This window comes from Candoia aspera, chromosome 2, assembly GCF_035149785.1.
Source record: "Candoia aspera isolate rCanAsp1 chromosome 2, rCanAsp1.hap2, whole genome shotgun sequence".
In the NCBI taxonomy this organism is placed as follows: Eukaryota; Metazoa; Chordata; class Lepidosauria; order Squamata; family Boidae; genus Candoia; species Candoia aspera.
The window spans coordinates 144,919,518-144,939,512 of NC_086154.1; the positions used below are offsets into that span (position 1 = coordinate 144,919,518).

The following is a 19,995-nucleotide window of genomic DNA, read 5'->3' on the forward strand; positions in this document are numbered from 1 at the left end:
GCCTTTTAGAGTTTGGGCTATACATGCCAAACAATAACTTGAAAAGAGCCCTCCCCCATCACTACTTAAGCTACTGGTTTCCATAACTGAGATGATGTGATGGTCTTTTTTCCTGCAATTAAAATATTGTAAAAAAAACAAAAAAGGACAATTTTCAATACTGCTCACCTGGAAAGCAACTCCTGCATGCAAGGAGGCGAAACCATTGATTTCTGGCCAAGAACATTTTGAACAGAAAAAAAGAAAGTTATTAGCATATTGCCCAAGAGCTGTCTTTGGAATACTGTAGAGTTCAATCAATGAGGTTGGAGGAGGTGGCCATATTAAAAAGAAAAAAGAAAAAGAAAAAAAATTGTGGCCAGAGGGCACCGGAGCTGGGACATAAACTGTTCTGCCACTAGTAGTTATAGCCCGATCTTTCAGTAGAATTGACAAGGTGAACCACAGTGTCCTTCTTTTGGAAAATCAAAATCTGCAAAGAAGGACTTCAATCAAATGGAGGATGGAACATTTCAAGATGATCTTCAAACTCATAAAAGTAAATATTTTTTTTTCCTTCTTGGCAATAAGTAATCAGCAGATAAAGAGTCAGATTTCATCTGAAATTGGGATTTAAAATTTATATTTGAAATAGTAGAGTTAATGTAATTAAGTAGCAATTAGCAGCATAGCTATATATCATATTTTTCAGAGGCAGAAAAGATGCCAGAGGACAATCCTCCATTGCAGCTCTTCTTTCATTTTCTTTCATAATGTATAAATGGCCAAAGTTAAAGATTAAGAAAATAAATCTAATTTAGAATGTTTCTCATTATGCAAGTTGAGCTCCAATACAGCTAGAGAGTAACAGATGGATAAGGCTGTTTTAAGCAGGTTTTAAGCCATCGCTTTTCAGCAAAGGATCGTTACCTTGTCGTGGTGCTGGAGCTTGAGCACCTCAACGATGCCATGAGCTAAACCGTGAAGGGCCACCTGTCATGTTCACTGTTTCAATGTGCACTGTACATTGTAACGTTTCACATGCCATGGTGCTGACGTGCGTTTATGGTGGGAGGGAGCTGCTGTGAAACATTGTGCCAAGCTCTGTATCTGGGGAATGTGTTTGGGTTATGTGGTCTACTCAAGGACTTTTCCCACGGACCATCAGGAGCCGTTAGGAGCACCTGGGATTGTGAGCCTGGGAAGATTCTACGGGGGGAGGGATCTCGTTTGTACTGAGGGTTTTTTAATTTGCATTTGGCGTGCTTTTTCTATTCTCAGCTTTCTTTGTGATCCTGCATACTATTCTTTAATAAATCAGATATCTTTATGAACCTGTTCATGAGTCTGGTGGTGTTTTAGGATAGGCAATCATTACATAAAGCTGAGAATACCCAAAGTTGTACCGTTAGCTCCTGCCAAGATTAGTTTCTTGTGAGGGAAAACAGTTAACGATGGCCAAAGCCAACCCCACGACCGGGAGACTCGAGGAGCCGACTAGCTTGATGCCCGAGTCAACGGTCAGGAGCGAAGAATGGAGCCTTACCCCAGAACCTTCAGCTTCACGGAAGCATTTGAGTTCCAGCCCGGAGGGAGAGGAATCTCAAACCCCTGAAAGGCTAAGAGTGGTAGAGGCCAAATTGGAATCGATGGAGTACATGCTAAGAGCCCTGTCAGATATCTTTATGAACCTGTTCATGAGTCAGGTGGTGTTTTAGGATAGGCAATCATTACACCACCTAAGACAGGAAGGTCATGACAGAGAGGTCAGACTAAATGCGATCCCTGGGGAAGGTAATGGCAACTCACCCCAGTATTCTTGCCGTGAAAACTAAATGGATCAGTACAACCAGAGATATGTTGGTATACCATCGGAAGATGAGACCCCCAGGTCGGAAGATGGTCAAAATGCTACTGGGGAGGAACAGAGGATGAGTTCAACTAGCCCCAGATGTAATGACGCAGCTAGCTCAAAGCTGAAAGGACGGCTAGCGGCCGACGGTGCTGGTGGTGAACAGCGAAGCCGATGTTCTAAGGATCAATGCACCATTGGAACCTGGAATGTAAGACCTATGAGCCAGGGCAAATTGGATGTGGTTATTGGTGAGATGTCAAGATTAAAGATAGACATTTTGGCATCAGTGAACTGAAATGGACTGGAATGGGCCACTTCACATCAAATGACCACCAGATCTATTACTGTGGACAAGAGGACCACAGAAGAAATGGAGTAGCCTTCATAATTAATAGTAAAGTAGCTAAAGCAGTGCTTGGATACAATCCCAAAAACGATAGAATGATCTCAATTTGAATTCAGGGCAAGCCATCTAACATCACAGTGATCCAAATATACGCCCCAACCACAGATGCTGAAGAAGCTGAAGTAGAGCAGTTCTATGAGGATCTGCAGCACCTACTGGACAACACGCCTAAAACAGATGTTATTTTCATCACGGGAGACTGGAATGCTAAGGTGGGCAGTCAAATGACACCTGGAATTACAGGTAAGCATGGCCTGGGAGAACAAAACTAAGCAGGACATAGGCTGATAGAATTTTGCCAAGACAACTCACTCTGCATAACAAACACTCTCTTCCAACAACCTAAGAGACAGCTTTATACATGGACTTCACCAGATGGACAACACCGAAATCAGATTGACTACGTTCTTTGCAGCCAAAGGTGGCGGACATCTATACAGTCGGTAAAAACAAGACCTGGAGCTGACTGTAGTTCCAATCACGAACTTCTTCTTGCACAATTTAGGATCAGACTAAAGAGATTAGGGAAGACCCACAGATCAGCAAGATATGAGCTCACTAATATTCCTAAGGAATATGCGGTGGAGGTGAAGAATAGATTTCAGGGACTGGACTTAGTAGATAGGGTCCCGGAAGAACTATGGACAGAAGTTTGCAACATTGTTCAGGAGGTGGCAACAAAATACATCCCAAAGAAAGAGAAAACCAAGAAGGCAAAATGGCTGTCTGCTGAGACACTAGAAGTAGCCCAAGAAAGAAGGAAAGCAAAAGGCAACAGTGATAGGGGGAGATATGCCCAATTAAATGCACAATTCCAGAGGTTAGCCAGAAGAGATAAGGAATTATTTTTAAACAAGCAATGCGTGGAAGTGGAAGAAGACAATAGAATAGGAAGGACAAGATACCTCTTCCAGAAAATTAGAAACATCGGAGGTAAATTCCAGGCCAAAATGGGTATGATCAAAAACAAAGATGGCAAGCACCTAACAGAAGAAGAAGAGATCAAGAAAAGGTGGCAAGAATATACGGAAGACCTGTATAGGAAGGATAACAATATCAGGGATAGCTTTGACGGTGTGGTCAGTGAGCTAGAGCCAAACATCCTGAAGAGTGAGGTTGAGTGGGCCTTAAGAAGCATTGCTAATAACAAGGCAGTAGGAGACGATGGCATCCCAGCTGAACTGTTCAAAATCTTGCGAGATGATGCTGTCAAGGTAATGCATGCTATATGCCAGCAAATTTGGAAAACACAAGAATGGCCATCAGACTGGAAAAAATCAACTTATATCCCCATATCAAAAAAGGGAAACACTAAAGAATGTTCAAACTATCGAACAGTGGCACTCATTTCACATGCCAGTAAGGTAATGCTCAAGATCCTGCAAGGTAGACTTCAGCAATTCATGGAGCGAGAATTGCCAGATGTACAAGCTGGGTTTAGAAAAGGCAGAGGAACTAGGGACCAAATTGCCAATATCCGATGGATAATGGAAAAAGCCAGGGAGTTTCAGAAAAACATCTATTTCTGTTTTATTGACTATGCTAAAGCCTTTGACTGTGTGGACCATAACTAATTGTGGCAAGTTCTTAGTGGTATGGGGATACCAAGTCATCTTGTCTGCCTCCTGAAAAATCTGTATAATGACCAAGTAGCAACAGTAAGAACAGACCACGGAACAACGGACTGGTTTAAGATTGGGAAAGGAGTACGGCAGGGCTGTATACTCTCACCCTACCTATTCAACTTGTATGCAGAACACATCATGCGACATGCTGGGCTTGAGGAATCCAAGGCTGGAGTTAAAATTGCTGGAAGAAACATTAACAATCTCAGATATGCAGATGATACCACTTTGATGGCTGAAAGCGAAGAGGAACTGAGGAGCCTTATGATGAAGGTGAAAGAAGAAAGTGCAAAAGCTGGCTTGCAGCTAAACCTCAAAAAAACCAAGATTATGGCAACCAGCCTGATTGATAACTGGCAAATAGAGGGAGAAAATGTAGAAGCAGTGAAAGACTTTGTATTTCTAGGTGCGAAGATTACTGCAGATGCTGTCTGCAGTCAGGAAATCAGAAGACGCTTAATCCTTGGGAGAAGAGCAATGACAAATCTCGATAAAATAGTTAAGAGCAGAGACATCACACTGACAACAAAGGTCCGCATAGTTAAAGCAATGGTGTTCCCCGTAGTAACATATGGCTGCAAGAGCTGGGCCATAAGGAAGGCTGAGAGAAGGAAGATCAATGCTTTGGAAATGTGGTGTTGGAGGAAAATTCTGAGAGTGCCTTGGACTGCAAGAAGATCAAACCAGTCCATCCTCCAGGAAATAAAGCCAGACTGCTCACTTGAGGGAACGATATTAAAGGCAAGACTGAAATACTTTGGCCACATAATGAGAAGACAGGACACCCTGGAGAAGATGCTGATGCTAGGGAGAGTGGAGGGCAAAAAGAAGAGGGGCTGACCAAGGGCAAGGTGGATGGATGATATTCTAGAGGTGATGGATTCGTCCCTGGGGGAGCTGGGGGTGTTGACGACTGACAGGAAGCTCTGGCGTGGGCTGGTCCATGAAGTCATGAAGAGTCGGAAGCAACTAAACGAATAAACAACAAAAGCCATTGCTGCCCTGATTTGGTTGCTCTGAAGGCATAATTTCTTTGGTGGGACGTTCCATTGATGTATTGAGTGGATCAATGGGCATCCCTTATTTCCATCGTGCTGATGGTGTATGTGGATTTCTGCTGAAATTGTGGGGTTTCTACCAAATCCAAAAGACCCTTGCCTTCAAGTCCTTTTTGACTCCTGGTGACTGACTAGACTATAGCAGTCCCTGCAAGTGGGCAAGTGGTTTGTCCTTGCCTCCTTCCTGAGAGCAGTAATTGGCCCAAGGTCACCCAGCTGGCTTTGTGCCTAAGGTGGAACTAGAACTCCCAGTCTCCCAGTTTATAGCCTGGTGCCTTAACCACTACACCAAACTCACTCTCCTCACACTTCTTTGGTCACCATATAATACTATTTATAGATATTGGCAGTCCTCACCTCACCAATCTATAAAGATCAAGGAAATAATATGCAACCACAGTCAGTATCTCCAGAAAATGAACCATAAATATTTCATGACATCATGCAAGCTCAGCCAACAGGTGATCAAGCCTTGCTACATTACATACAATAACATATTGGCTATCTCTGCTCAGTTCATACTATGGGCATCCAGCAAAAATAAGAATCCATATGTGATCTCACTGATGAGAAAATAACTTTCTTTCTGGATTCCCAATGGCAATGGAATAAATTTTCTGCTATTTCTTTCACCTCTCTCTCTCTCTCTCTTTTTTTAAAAAAAGAAAGAAATTGCCTTTCCTATACCCAGAGATCCGACTTCCATATCTATGTTCTGCTGGCAGTCTCTTTTCTCCTGACAGTTATTTTCTACATTGCTGTTCTTTCCAAAGGTACGTGTTTCATAATTTGTTTCTTTATTGAGTAATCCTTGGCTGGGCTCTTTCAGCTGGGTGGAGAGGTATATGCTGTTATTATTTACAGGGCAATCTTAAACTTTTACTGACACACTCCCAAGTCAAAGACCTCAGACATGACATAAAGCTTTGTACACTATAAACAGCATTTGCTGCTCTTCCCTGGTATCATCATCATCATCATCTTTGAGCTGATGTGGCAGAAAGCCAAAACAGCTGAGGATCCACTAGGGATTCTACCTATTCCTGATCATGTTCCTCTTCTGGGCTTTCTGAGATGGAAACCCTTGGGATCCTGAAGTGAAACAGTTCTTTTGAGATAGTAGATGAGAATAAATCTCAATTCCCAAGTCCTGACAAAACTGCCAGAGCCTGCACAAAAAGAGCTTTGTGAGGGAGGCTTCATCAAAAAAAAAAGTGAGGCTGCATAGTTCCTAGACAACTAACAACCATGCAGGCTGAGGCTGAAATAAGAGTTGGCTCATCTGGAGGACAAACAGGACAAGGGTGGTGTACACTGATAGGCCAAACCAGAGTTTTGAAGAGGAGCTTCTTCCAGCCATTTAGCCAGAGACTGTGCTCTGCCCCTATGGTCCCTTTCTTCCAACACCATCACTGGGCAAATCGCAATTAATCTGTGAGCAGACTGAAAACATCAGAGCAACTGAAAGCATCATGGCTGTAACTCAATAACAGAATATTTTTTACGTGGATCAGTTCCCAGATCCTTAGCGTCTCCATGTGGAGCCTGGAAAAACTCATATCTGAAATTCTGGAGAACTCCTATTTATTTTATTTATTACTCAAATTTAGCCACCGCCCATCTCCCCCAGAAGAGGGACTCCTAACTTTCAGTATTGATAGCACTGGACTAGGTGAACCAGCAATCTAACTGGGTGGCGTATACTGTCAAACATTTTCTGAGACTAGTCTCTGGAGAACTTAGATGCAGTATTTAGCTTTAAATCATTCTCTCTGAGGCAAAAACCATTTTCCTTGTTTTTACTGAAGCAAAATTCTATTACAGATTAAAAGAGATAAAAGCTGTATCAGAAGATTACAGAGTTCGTTTAGTGTGTCACAGCTTTCACACAATCAAGTAACAAGCACATTTCTGTATCAAGGCTTGTAAAGATGGCTTAACATCTATCTGAACCTTACCCGACTAAGAAGGATCTGAGCTGCCCATTTCAAATAGCTTCAGCGTGTTTCCCTTTTCCTAAATTTATATTTACTTAATTGTTCATCTATTTATAAGCAGATACCTGAGTTAACACCATCTTCTTTCCCAATCACAGGATAGCCTTGTGTCAAACCTCTTTATCAATGTATTGCAATGCCTGCAATCTCTCTTTCCTCATCCAGGCCTTGATGGTGGATGAGAGGTCAGACGTGGTTTGTAACACTGAAAACTGGAGGGGGGAAGTGGGAGCAAATGCCTGTCTCATATATATGCCCATCTGGGAATCAAGCCCGGCATCAGCTGTGTTCCCAGGGTAGGGGAGAAGAAGGGGTGGCAGTTGTTACTCAGGAGGTTCTGCAAGTTGCCAGAACCAGAGATGAAGCCTTGTTTTTGAGGCTGGGCAGTCTTATGCACTGGAGTGAAATTCTCGATGCCTGTCTCTGGGGTTTATTTCCCTCTGCTGATGTCTATGAGTCTGGGCACGGTCTGCTTATGTGTATTACTTTGATGCCACAGTTTGTAGGATCAGTTACTTGCTGATTGACTTATCCTTGTATACCGTTCACCTCTCCAGTTGGGGTGGTCATGCCATGGATTAGATCAGTGGGCCCCTTCAGTCCTGACTGCTGGTTATTCGCCTGGTTCCTAGCCCAGCGGGCCCTGCTGTTGCCAGGAGACCCATTGCATTGGGCTGGAGTGAGCTGTCAATATGCCACTGCCAGGCTGCTTATCTTCCTGGAAAGCTTCCCATAAATCAGCCTGGGCATCTATGCAGAACTCAGCACTGTGGTCTTGCTGGGAAATGTCCTCTATTCCTACAAAGTTAATGGTTGCAAGCCATAGAAAATGACCCAGGGGCCCTAGTAAGTCCTACAGACCATCAAGGCTTGTTGAATGAGTCAGTGTGGAGTGGGTCCATTCATCATGCTAAGACATACATCATAGTTTGCAAATCCCAATAGCTGGGATCTTGCATGGCATTAAACCATAACGAGCTGAACAAGTGAACCCAGCTGGCAGAAGCTAATGCTTTATTATCAGTTTTAAAATGTGGAATGTTAATCTGGTTCAAAAATGCTGACATTCCCTCCCTTTGTTGTGTTTTTTCAGCCACAACTCTTTCGTCAGAAGTGAACAAAATAAATATGATTTTTTCAGTATCAACGACTGACCTTGATAACAAATGTAAGTCTTGATGGTAACCCTTCCTGGTTATCTTCCTAGAGTTTCCAGCTATAAAATGACAGCATTTATTCAGTAAGCTTTCAGACTGCTAAATAATCACAGCTGTGAGATTCTTTTCTCCTGTTTTCTGTATTTGTTACTTCTGCTTATACCTTTGCAATACTTAGCACTATTTCACAGAAAGAAAAAGGGAATATACTGGTAGATACTGGAAGGGCCATGGCTAACTCCTAAAATTGGGTGGAGGGGATCTCCTTTCCTTTCCTTATAGTTTTTCTCTCTTACAAGCAATTGTAGAAAGCTGGGAAGCAGACTGGTCCTCTGAAAGTCTAGGCCAAACCACTGAGGCCTTGTCATCCTAGTTACTTCATCTGCATTGGGTATTTCCTCTGCCCCTACTCTATAGGAAAGGAATGGAGTTAAAACTGCAACTTAAAAAAAAGAAAATACATATTTTCCCCATTAGCCAAGGACTGCAATGGGGACAGTGATGATATAGTCATGTCTTCAGAAGAAGGGGAAACTCAAGGGAGGTATTTGGTTTTCTAGGTGTGTTAAAACTTTGATGCTTAACATACCACCTTTCTTTTTGAAACCCACTGGAAAATTAAACCTCCATTTTCCAGCCATCTCTTACTAAATTTTGGTGACACAGTCTTGCAGAGAGGGTAACTCTCTGACTCTTCCATTTCTATAGTTATATAGTGACTTTCTTACTGTAGTGTAAACCAGCCTCTAGAGATCTCATATAAAATACCTAGTGGCTCTTCTCGTGCAACAGGCATGAAGGTAAGAACATAAGAAGAGCACTGTTAAACCAGGTGAAGGCCCATCTTAGTCCAGCATTCTGCTTCTCCCAATGGCCAACCAGCTGCCCCAGCTGAGGTGTTCAAGAGTAGGAGGTAGTGAGGTACCTCTCTCCCATCATGGTTCCCTTGCAACTGGTACTTTGGAGGCATGCTGACTCCATAGCAGAGATAACACAGTTTTCAAGACCAATAATCTTTAATAGGCCTATCTTCCATGAGTCTGTTGTTCATTTCTAAAAGCCACTAATTCACAGACCGCCCAGTGCAGATCAACAAATGGAGAATGAGCAGCAATCTGGACTTTAAATCTTGTGAGCCAAATTGCACACCTTGATTACTATGATTTGCAGGAAAAGGCACCTTAGGCCCAGATCTAGACCCTGTGCTGTTTTCTGCCAAAATCCTGACCCACAAAGTCAATCTCTGTCCCTGAAGATGCTATTGGTCAAAACAACAGGGGCAGGGTAGATTTTCCATAGAGAAGGATTTTTCATAGGAAAGTGGCATACAGTCCACGATGTACATTGAGACAGAGGCATGGTTCTGATCAGAAAAGAAATTAGTCAGATTAAGCATGCTTAAAATGTATATTAATATAAAATGGGTTGGGCCATCAGCCCCAAGGATCTTAGGTAGTCATGGGCAACTTATCATCTTTCTCATCCATTCTATACTTACAAGGTTGAACCATTGGTGATTTTTATTAAAAACAAAAGAATCATTCCTGAAGGAGGATGTGAGATTTTGTGGATTACTTGCAAGGGGATTTTCTCACATACTGTAGAAAGATTTTATGAAATTAATCAACGCTTTCTTTCAATGCAGTGCCAGTCGGCCACCTAGTGGATTAAACAAACTTGGCTTGTTTCTGATCGGTCAGCAGTTTGAGATTTCAGCTTGTGGCATGTTAGGTCGGAGGAGATGGGCGGTGACAAATTTGATAGATAGATAGATAGATAGATAGATAGATAGATAGATAGATAGATAGATAGATAGATAGATAGATAGATAGATAAAATTTATTTTGCCATGACCCTCAGAAACTGGCAGCCTAATTAAAAGGCTAACAACTCAGATGTCCCCAGATCTTTCATTGCTTGGCAACATCCCAAGCAGGCACATCCACCAAGCTGTGCTTCCTTCACTTTTTCCCTTCATATTATAGATCTTCTGCCCTTCTGCCCCAAAGGTTTCAGCCCAGTTCTGGCATTAAGTGGTTGGTTGGATCTGCCCAATGAACCTGGAATTCTGACTCAAAAATGGAGAGGGGAAGGATTCTGACAACTTTAGTTTATAGAGATTGCAATTAACTTAACTAAAAGTCACAGGGATCATATGTTAAGCAAATCAGAGAACTAACTTTCCAGTTTGGGCTAACATCATCTCTCTTCATTTAACCAGTGTTCCCGTGTGGCCCTAACCACACACAGTGGGAGTACTTTGATGGAAAATGTTATTACTTCTCTCTGAAGAGGGTTACCTGGAGATGGGCCAACGATCAATGTAGGGACAATCGTGCACAACTGGTTGCCATCAATGATATGGCTGAACAGGTAAAAAGAGGGGACTGTGGTTGCTTCCTTGGAGAGCATAACTATGAGGTGGGGAGAGCATGAAAGGTTGAGGAGTTTGCTACATTCAGAGGGACTCACCCATCTGCCATGTCTATTTGCAAGGTGGACTTGGACTAGGGAGACACAGGAATAAATCCCCACTCAGCCATGAATCTTAGGGAGCGCCTTGATCCAAACATATTCTCTCAGCCTAATCAACCTGCCTGCAAGAATAAAATGAGAGGGGGTGGGGGGAGAGAAAGCAAGAGAACCATATATACCATCTTGAGTTCCCAGCAGAAAAAAAAATGGGGGGGGGCAAATTTTATACTAAATAAATGATGGAATAAATAAGACAAAACTAGTGGCAGCCAGTGTATCTGTGTCAGACATATGGCTCAAGGGGCCTGTGGATGGATGGGTGGGCACTTAAAAGCATACGAAAGTCGTGGCATAAAATCACATTCATATTTCATACAGGGTAAAGGTTGCATGGATAGGCAAAATTTTTTGCTCCCAGGGAGCACATGTTTGGCAAGGTAGAATCAGTAATGTGCATCAGTTGTGAATATGGCCAGAACTGTCATCTCCCTTTTCTCCTACATGAAATTAAAATCACATGTCTTTTCCCCCAATCACACATACACACTTTGAAAAATAGTACTATTTCCTTATTCACACGTAGGCTCTCACTTAGATGTGTTCAGAGTGGATGGGCTGGTATTTGGAAATGGAGGATTAACTGTCCCTGCATGCCCTCCTTACTACCCTCCAGGCCTATGAAATAACTGTTGGTCAGGCTAGTGGGAGTTATTTTCATGGAGAAGATGGAGTTCCTACCCACCATCCTTCCCACAAAACTGTATTGGGCAGAACTATAGGGCAAGGAAGGTGGCACTCAGAAATGTTATCCTCACATGCCATCCTCCTCAAGGAAACACTGCTCTCCCCAACCTGTCAATCAGCTTGATTTACTGGGGGGTGGGGGGGGAGATTTGCCTCTTGGGCAATACTGAAGGGCTCTGTGTTGCACGTGGCCCTCGTAACACAAGTTGCTCACATGCGACCTAAGAGATCTCTAAGCATGTTCCAAAGAACCCTATGACTTGGCTGGCAAATTGTGTAAAATACGGTTGAATTTATTTAATTTATTAGGTCAGACACAATAGTCTGGATTTGCACCACAGGCTTACTAACAAACTATGGTTTACAAACCAGTGGCTGGACTGACATAGCAGGCTAAGCTAAAACCAAATAAGCTACATCCTGTCTAACACCATAGATGAATTCAATCAATGTTTTCTGCAGGTTATCTCCACATCATCCCATTTCCACTCCTCAGTGTCTCATGAACCAGTTTAAAATGGACGTGCTATACCTTCACTTCTCCAACTTCAAAACACAGAGAACAGGGACTGAACACCATTGGTCCCTCTCTAGTTGACCAATAGGAGAGTTCAAAAAATACAATTCAATCCATGCCCTGCCACAAGCTACCACACATCCTGGAGTACTAAAATCCCTTCACACTGCCCCCATTCCATGCAACAAAGTAAATAAATTGCTAGCACATCTTCTTCATCCAAGTTTTTAGAATATGATGCATGCATTTCTTTGGGGGAAAAAGTCTAAGCAGTTACTGTAAGGGGTAACTGCAAAGATGCCCAGGCACCATCTCTTTGCTGTACTTAAAAGCCTCTTACTAGCTGTGATGGTAAAAGAATAGGATGCTGGCAGTTCTGCATTTGTGAACTTTTTTGAGTGGCTTTAAACATGGCTACATGATGAGATTAAGGGACGCGGTGGCGCTGCGGGTTAAACCGCTGAGCTGCTGAGCTTGCCGATTGAAAGGTCGGCGGTTCGAATCCACATGACGGGGTGAGCTCCCGTTGCTAGTCCCAGCTCCTGCCAACCTAGCAGTTCAAAAACATGCAAATGTGAGTAGATTAATAGGTACCACTTTGGTGGGCAGGCAACGGCGTTCCGTGTAGTCATGCCGGCCACATGACCACGGAAGTGTCTACGGACAAACGCCGGCTCTTTGGCTTTGAAACGGAGATGAGCACCGCCCCCTAGAGTTGGACACGACTGGACTTAATGTCAAGGGAAATCTTTACCTTTACCTTTACCTACATGATGAGATTAGGATTAAGGTCAACATTAGCATTAGAGAAAGGGGGAATTGCATTCTAAGTTATGCCTATAGGAAAGCAGAAGAAAAAGGATACTTTATCTAGTTCAGTGTTTCTCAACCTCGGCACCTTTAAGCTGTGTGGACTTCATGGCTGGCTGGGGAATTCTGGGAGTTGAAGTCCACACAGCTTAAAGGTGCCACTGATCTAGAGAGAGTAAAAACAGTACTGAAGCGACAACAAGCACCTTGGCACTTTATACACCAAGATCTCCTATGCAGATATGGCTGGACTCTTAAGTCTTCAGGCACCTTACCACCATCACCACACACATCTCAGTAACCAGGTAACAGCAGGACCCTCAAGGACTTGGTGTGGTTTATTGCAAGCTGGGAAATTATAAGTAGCAGCATCCCCAGGAGGGGTGGGAGGGAGACAAATAACAAAAGCTGTGTTGGGCTGACATGATGCAAACTTCACCCCTTTTATGTGCGCACTGTGTACAAGAGGGGAAGGACTTACATTGCAATGGCACCACGCGGCTTTTGTCATTGGATGACAGTGATGGATCCTGTGGACACCTCTGATCACATCCATAGCAGAGATCTGTGACTACAGAATAAGGAATCCAGCCCCCCTTCCCCCTCCCCATACATACGAATGAGTGTGTCAGCTACAAGGTTTAAATCCTGGTTCGCTTTCTCCTACCCTCCATGGGATTGGTCTGTTTGCTGCTCTTTTTGCGTACTGGAATGCACCCTGTCTGGTCTGATCTGTGGCTCTTTCCTTCCCACCTTGTCCCCTTCAGTTCTCATCCCCTGCCCCTGCAGGAGGAAATAAAATTCTTGCCAAGTTCAGCCCTGCTTGCTTCACCTAAGAGCAAGGCCAAGGCTGGGCAAACAGTTGGTAGAGATCAATTCCAGCTGCAGTTTACAGTGGAGTCAGCAGCGTATGTGTTTGTTTCTATGCAAAAAGAGAGAGTGAATGTGCTGGGAAGTGAAACTGGCCAGCTATTTTTTTTCTCTTTAAGGTAGTGTGAACAGAATCATTTATCAAGCACAGGATTCAAGCGGGTGGGGAAAAGCAAGAATTCCTTTCCCTAGAACAGTGCTTCTCAAGCTTAGCAACTCGAAGATGTGTGGACTCCAACTCCCAGAATTCCTCAGCCAGTCAATGCTGACTGGGGAATTCTGGGAGTTGAGGTCCACACATCTTCAAGTTGCCAAGCTTGAGAAATCCTGCCTAGAAAAACATACTGCCCATAAGAGCTTCATCCTTGTAAACAGGAAGATCACTTTTTTCCCCCAGTTTTTGGTTTCACTGTAGCTGACTCAGAAATAAATCAATTTAGCTAACAATGGTATGAAAACGGGGGCCCCCAAATTTGATTCTGGAATGTGCAAAAACCCTGCATAAAAGTATCCTCCATGAGGAAAGGTGATATGTTTGTTATTAATCCCAAAGTACATATTTGGGAAGTTATACATTGCATAGTATCAGCTGATTGGAGTGTATTATAAGCTCTGTAAGTAAATAAATTATAAAATATGGATGGACTTTCTTGAAAGGCTGTCCTTTACCATTCGCCATGATTCCCTTTATATAGATATCTCCTAGATTGATCTTAGAAACTACAGTCCTAAAAGCATTTCACAGATGCAGCTGCCTCTGATCGCCTTTGAGCTTCCAGATGAATTCATTTTAGGAAACTGATCCAGCACAATATGAGCCATTACAACCTAGCATCTTCTATCCAAAGCTCTGTATTCTACCCAAGTTGGTCTAAACTAGGCTCACATATGCATCTCATGAAGTGAACTGCTGTCTTTTAATAAAATGTGTTAGTTAGAAAAGGTGCTACCAGATTCCTGATTTTTTGCCACCATAGACTATAACACGGCTCTCTTCCTATGTCAACAAATTCCCTAGGTAATTCCAGCACAAATGTTTGCTGTTACCAATCACTGGCGTTGCCTGTGCTCTCAGGAGGTGATCACCTCACCTGAGTGCTAGGAACCAGAGAGACTCACAGGTAGTCCTCCTTTAGTGACTGCCTCATTTAGCAACCATTCACAGTTATGACGGTGATGAAAAAGTAACTTTACGACCAATCCTCGTATTTATGACCTTTGCAGGTCTATAAAGAAAAGGAAAGCTGAAATAAGATCATAAGCACAGTCTCAGTTTCACTTAGCAACTGCTTTGCTTAATGACTGAGTTGCTGGTCCCAATTGTGGTCACTAAATGAGGACAACCTGTCTCTATACTCCACCCTTTCAACTGCAGATTCCTACTCTGGCTCCCTTTGCTTTATCTGTTCTCCTCAAAGCAGCAGCTTATGGACAGCCAGCTGTTGCCAAACTATGATTCCCACCATCCCTCACTATTGACAACCTGCCTGGGACTATTGGGAGTTGTAGTTCAGCAATGCCAATCAAGCCACAGTTTCTCTAGCCCTATTTTGTTCTATGAAGTGCTACATCCTCTCCCAGGACTCACCATTCCATTCTCCTCCTCCCCATCCTCCCCCAGTCAGTTTGTATTCCTAAGCCTCCGAGGATATTTACTCTTCATCAGGCTACTTTGGAAATTCTTGTTCTCCAGGCCATTCCCCCCATCCCCATTTTCCCCCTCTCAGATTTTGTGTACTTGTGCAAAATGGGGGTCCTCCCAAAGACTGCTGACACCTAACTCATGTCCATGGACAGTGCCATTTTGATTACAAACAGATCCATGTTTGTGCACCCCTGATAACAAAATAGCAGTGGCCCAAGACACAGATTCCACATGATCTCAACCTTCACAACTTTTGCTGTATTTCTCTGTCCTTTTCTTTTGCAGAATTTCCTCCAGACGCGAGCCAGGAATGAACGTCATTGGATAGGACTTACAGACATAGATGTAGAAGGAGAATGGAAATGGGTGGATGGCAGCAGTTACAGAAATGGCTTCAGGTAAGCACTGAACAGTGTTGAATTTCATTCTGCCTATCTCCAGATCCTAAGTGGCAATCAGAATATTTCCCCAGATATAATCTCTCAAAAGCTCCTTCTAAAGCAAGAATGTACTTTTTCCATGCCAGAGCCACACATTGCTTTGAACGGCCTGTTAGTGGGCTGCCCTCCCCAAGAGTGGATCAGGTCATGTAAGAGAGGCTTCTCGCCCTCATAATGTGGCTAGTAACTATTACAGAAACAAACCCCAGGTGCAAATGTCTTGAGAAGATCTGCTTGTTACACCAAAACACAGGAAGAACCAAGGCGGAATCTAACGTTTTGAACTGCCCATATGTAGGTTCCACATTTCAAAGCAAAGTTGCTTGCTGGAATTCTTGTGTACTCACTTCAACCTTTATCCAGAAAATGTTATTAAGCTGAACTCAGAATTGTTACTTGGCTGTTCTCCCGTTCTAAATATTGCTAGGAAGAGCAGATAAGGCAGGGGGAAAAAAACTAGATTTGATCTGATTTCATTTTGTTAAAAGAAAACAATCAGCCATTGCTAAGATTAGTAATTCTTCCTTTCTTTCAAATAACAATTACAGTTTAGTGATAGGTCTCTGGAACTGTACCAAAACCTTTCTGGAGAGGGTACATGCAGCTCTGGAGCTTCAGATTATGCTCCTCTGTTCTAAAAGATCCAATTCTATATTATTTTAAATATATATCTGGAACATTTCATTAAAAAAAATCAAAACAGCAGTTGGTACACCGATCCAGACAGGATCCACGTGAGAAGTTACCTCTTCTTTCTCTGTAGTTGTCTGGCTGAACATTTCCTGCAGAGGGGCTGATAATGCATAAGAGAAGAATTTCAGGGGCAAAATTTTCAGCAGAAAAACAACACGTGACATACGCGAATTTCTTTTTTCCTGCACTGCTATCCTGATCAAACATAGGGACAAAACAATAAGATTCTGCCTCTGCAACAAGAAAGGGAGGCAATGGAGGAAAAAGCTATTTCGTCCAGAATGCAGCCACGCAAGCAGTTATTGGTGCCCCTAGGTTGGCACATACAACACCATTGCTGCGTGAGCTGCACTGGGTGCCAGTTTGCTTCCGGGTCCAATTCAAGGTGTTGGTTACTACCTTTAAAGCCTTACGTGGCATGGGGCCAGGCTACCTGAGGGACCGTCTCATCCCCATAACATCGACCTGCCCTACCCAATCATCCAGAGAGGGCATGTTGCGGACCCCGTCTGTAAGAGAATTTCATCTGGCGGGGTCCAGGAAATGGGCCTTCTCTGCAGTGGTGCCCACCCTCTGGAACATTCTGCCCCCAGAGGTGAGGCAGGCTCCTTCGCTCCCAGCCTTCCAGAAGAACTTGAAGACCTGGTTCTGCCGCCTCGCTTGGGGTGGGAGGGGCACCAGTTCCTCTTGGGGGTGGCTAGTACCATAGATCTCTCCCCAACAAATAAGATCTTCACCTCTTTGGATTTTATCTCTGGTTTATCTTTATTTATTTTATTGTCATTTATATGCTTTTAATTTTGATTTTATTGTAAACCGCCCAGAGTACCCCTTTTGGGAGAGATGGGCGGTAACAGAAATTTGAAAAATAAATAAATAAATAAATCAAATATTCAACACACACTTCTTCCATCACAATCCTAGTCTGGATCTCCATTTCCACATCTGTTTAGCTGCTTTTTAATCACATGACGGTTGTTAGGAGTTGTCTGATCATACTAGATTTCTTTCCAAAAATGCAAAAAAAAAAAAAATCTTCTGGCACATTAAAGACTAAAAAATTAATTACTCTTCAAGCCTTGGTGGACTATTGTTTAAAACACTCTTTTATTTTACTCTCAGGTACTGGAAGCGAGGAGAACCTAATAACGATCTCTCGAATGAGGACTGTGCGCATCTCTGGGGCAATGGAGAATGGAATGATGTTTACTGCACATACTTATGTTACTATATCTGTGAAAAATCCTTGCCAAGAGTCTTCTAAACAGCCTCACGGCACAGGGGAACTGAGGGCCTAACTGCCAAAAAGTGCAGATTTTACCAAAGAGACGTCTTATATCTCACTTTTAAAGACAATTCTGTTGTTGTTGTTGTTGTTGTTATACTGTTTTAAATCCCAAATGATTTTTATTGCCAACATTTAGTTATTCTGTAATTCTGCAGCTGAATCAATGAATTTCATAGTCTGGCTTTTTATATACTTGGATGCCTCGTGGGACATGTAGATTCAAACTTCCTTTTCATGTTTTAAACAATGTAACTGATCCAGAAATGTAGTCATCGAGCAAAATCCCATCTCTCTTACTTTGCATTCCAACAGTATTTTCTTTGCTTGGTTTGCTTTTTTAATGTAAAAAGTTGAAGAAAATATGCAAAACAGCTCCCTTCCTTCCTTCCTTTGAAAAGTCTTTGTGTAGTGATAGTAGTACAGGGGTCTCTGCTTGTATAAAATGCTTCCCAGAAAAGCCTTGTGATTGTGTGACATTCACTAAGAGCATAAGCGCACAACCATGTGCCTTGGTCATAAAATCAGTCCATGGCAGGGGGAAAGGGTAGACACATAGAGATAAACCATGGTAGATTAACACTGCCATACATCAAAAATATCTTAGAAACAACCAATAGACTGTTACAACCACACGGAATCACCGTAGCACATAAACCAACCAAAACTCTGCAGAACATCTTAAGTAACCCAAAAGACCCAGTAGCCCAAGAAGAAAAAACAGGAGTTATCTACAACATACAGTGTAAGGACCGTAACAGCCACTATATAGGATAGACAGGCAGAAGACTAGCAGAGTGCATGCACGAACACCAACTAGCCATCAGAAGACATGATGAAAACTCCTTAATCTCACAACACATGGACAGACTCAACCACAGTTTCAACTAGGAAACTGAGCATCTTAGACCAAGCAAAATCCAAAAATGCTAGGGAATTACTGGAAGTTTGGCGTTCAGATAAATCAGCCATCAACAGATACCTAGAGATAAACCACATTTACACACCATTCAAAAGAGACAATAAAAAAGCTAAGAAGGAAACAAAAAGACCAGAACAGATCCTCTCCAGCAGCCAACACCCAGATAAGCAGGGATTAACACCAGACAAACAAGCAGAAAACAATACCCTAATCAAGGAATTACCAGGGAGAGAACAGCACCCCCACCAACACTGGCAGGGCAAGCCATTATATATAAACAGGAAGCAAACCCCACACTCACTAGCACTGATGATGTTCCCTAGTTGGGTAATGAAACGTCTGCAAACAAACAATCAAGCTCAGAGAACACCAAGGAATCTACTGTATATAATCTACATGTCCAGGAAATGTTTGACAAATACCCTCACAACCCACACGTTTTCAACTATGGCTTTTATACCACAGGGCGATGTTTCTGAATTGCATTCTAGTTAGAAGTAGTTTTGTTCTCACAGTTTTTGGAAGTATTTTTTCAGATTTCTAGTCACTAATATCTGCTTATTTTCTGAATTAAAAATAGACACCCAAACAGCTTTACTTTTAAAATCTATAAGGAACAAAAATGACCCACCACACTCTTAATTTTTACATGCTGCCAGAGTCAAGCCCCAGCCAATGATTCAGGCAGAGATATGAAAAGCAGCATTTAAATATAAATACCATTTTTTTAAAAAATAAGTCCACGGTGACTCAGGCAGGGACACAATAAGCAAGCACTTCTGCTGTATTTCTGGACCTTTTCCCGTTTCTGAGTTTAAGTGTTATCCACCCATTTTTGTGCCAATGTTGGCATAAAAGTTCCTGTCCCCTTTGTGTCTATTCCAAATCACTGCCAAACGGGGTTGTTCTGATGGTGATCATGCCAGTCATGTTTGGCCAAGTAGCTGGCTTTCTCCTGCCATCCTCCTTCAGCAAGGCACCGTCCTGGCTAACTCGACTAGACGCGGAAGAGGTGCAATAAAGTTCTTTATTTGCAGTTTGTTAAACACATTAACTCAAAGGCAATAGGGAATAGGCTATTTCCCAAGTCAGTAAGGTGGAAGGCAAGGCGAAGCAGGGCTGGACTGGGAAGCTGGAAATCACATAGCAGCAGGACAAGACAAGCAAGGCTGAACTGGAAGGCTAGAATCAGAGAGCAGCAAGGCAAGGCAAAAACAGGCTGGACTGGAAGGCTAGAACCACTGAGTAGCAAGGCAAGGATCTGAGGCAGGGCGGAGCTCGGTAGCAAGGCAGGGCTCTGAGGCAAGCAGGGCAGGCAGCAGAGGCAGGAGGCTCAGAGTCAGCGGACAAGGTAAGGAGGTCAGCTGAGGCGGCGCATTCTGAAAACAAGGCAGGGAGAAGAGAACAGCTGTCTCCAACAACTGGCTCTGGCTTCTGGCGCTCTTTATATCTTCAGCTTTCCTGCCTTTTTCGCTCAGGAGCCAACTGCTTCTCTCGCTGCTCAGCCAACCTTTCCA

General features: G+C 43.0%; 1 protein-coding gene across 1 annotated transcript; it reads left to right on the forward strand.

Annotated features, from left to right (window-relative positions):
- Positions 1–372: 372 nt before the first annotated feature.
- LOC134490745 (hepatic lectin-like) lies at positions 373–17,942 on the forward strand. Its single transcript, XM_063293993.1, has 6 exons — positions 373–538; positions 5,589–5,696; positions 8,014–8,088; positions 10,299–10,450; positions 15,424–15,536; positions 17,394–17,942. Exons 1-6 carry the CDS (start codon positions 496–498, stop codon positions 17,533–17,535), a joined length of 633 nt encoding a protein of 210 aa, XP_063150063.1. The 5' UTR covers positions 373–495; the 3' UTR covers positions 17,536–17,942.
- Positions 17,943–19,995: the final 2,053 nt, after the last annotated feature.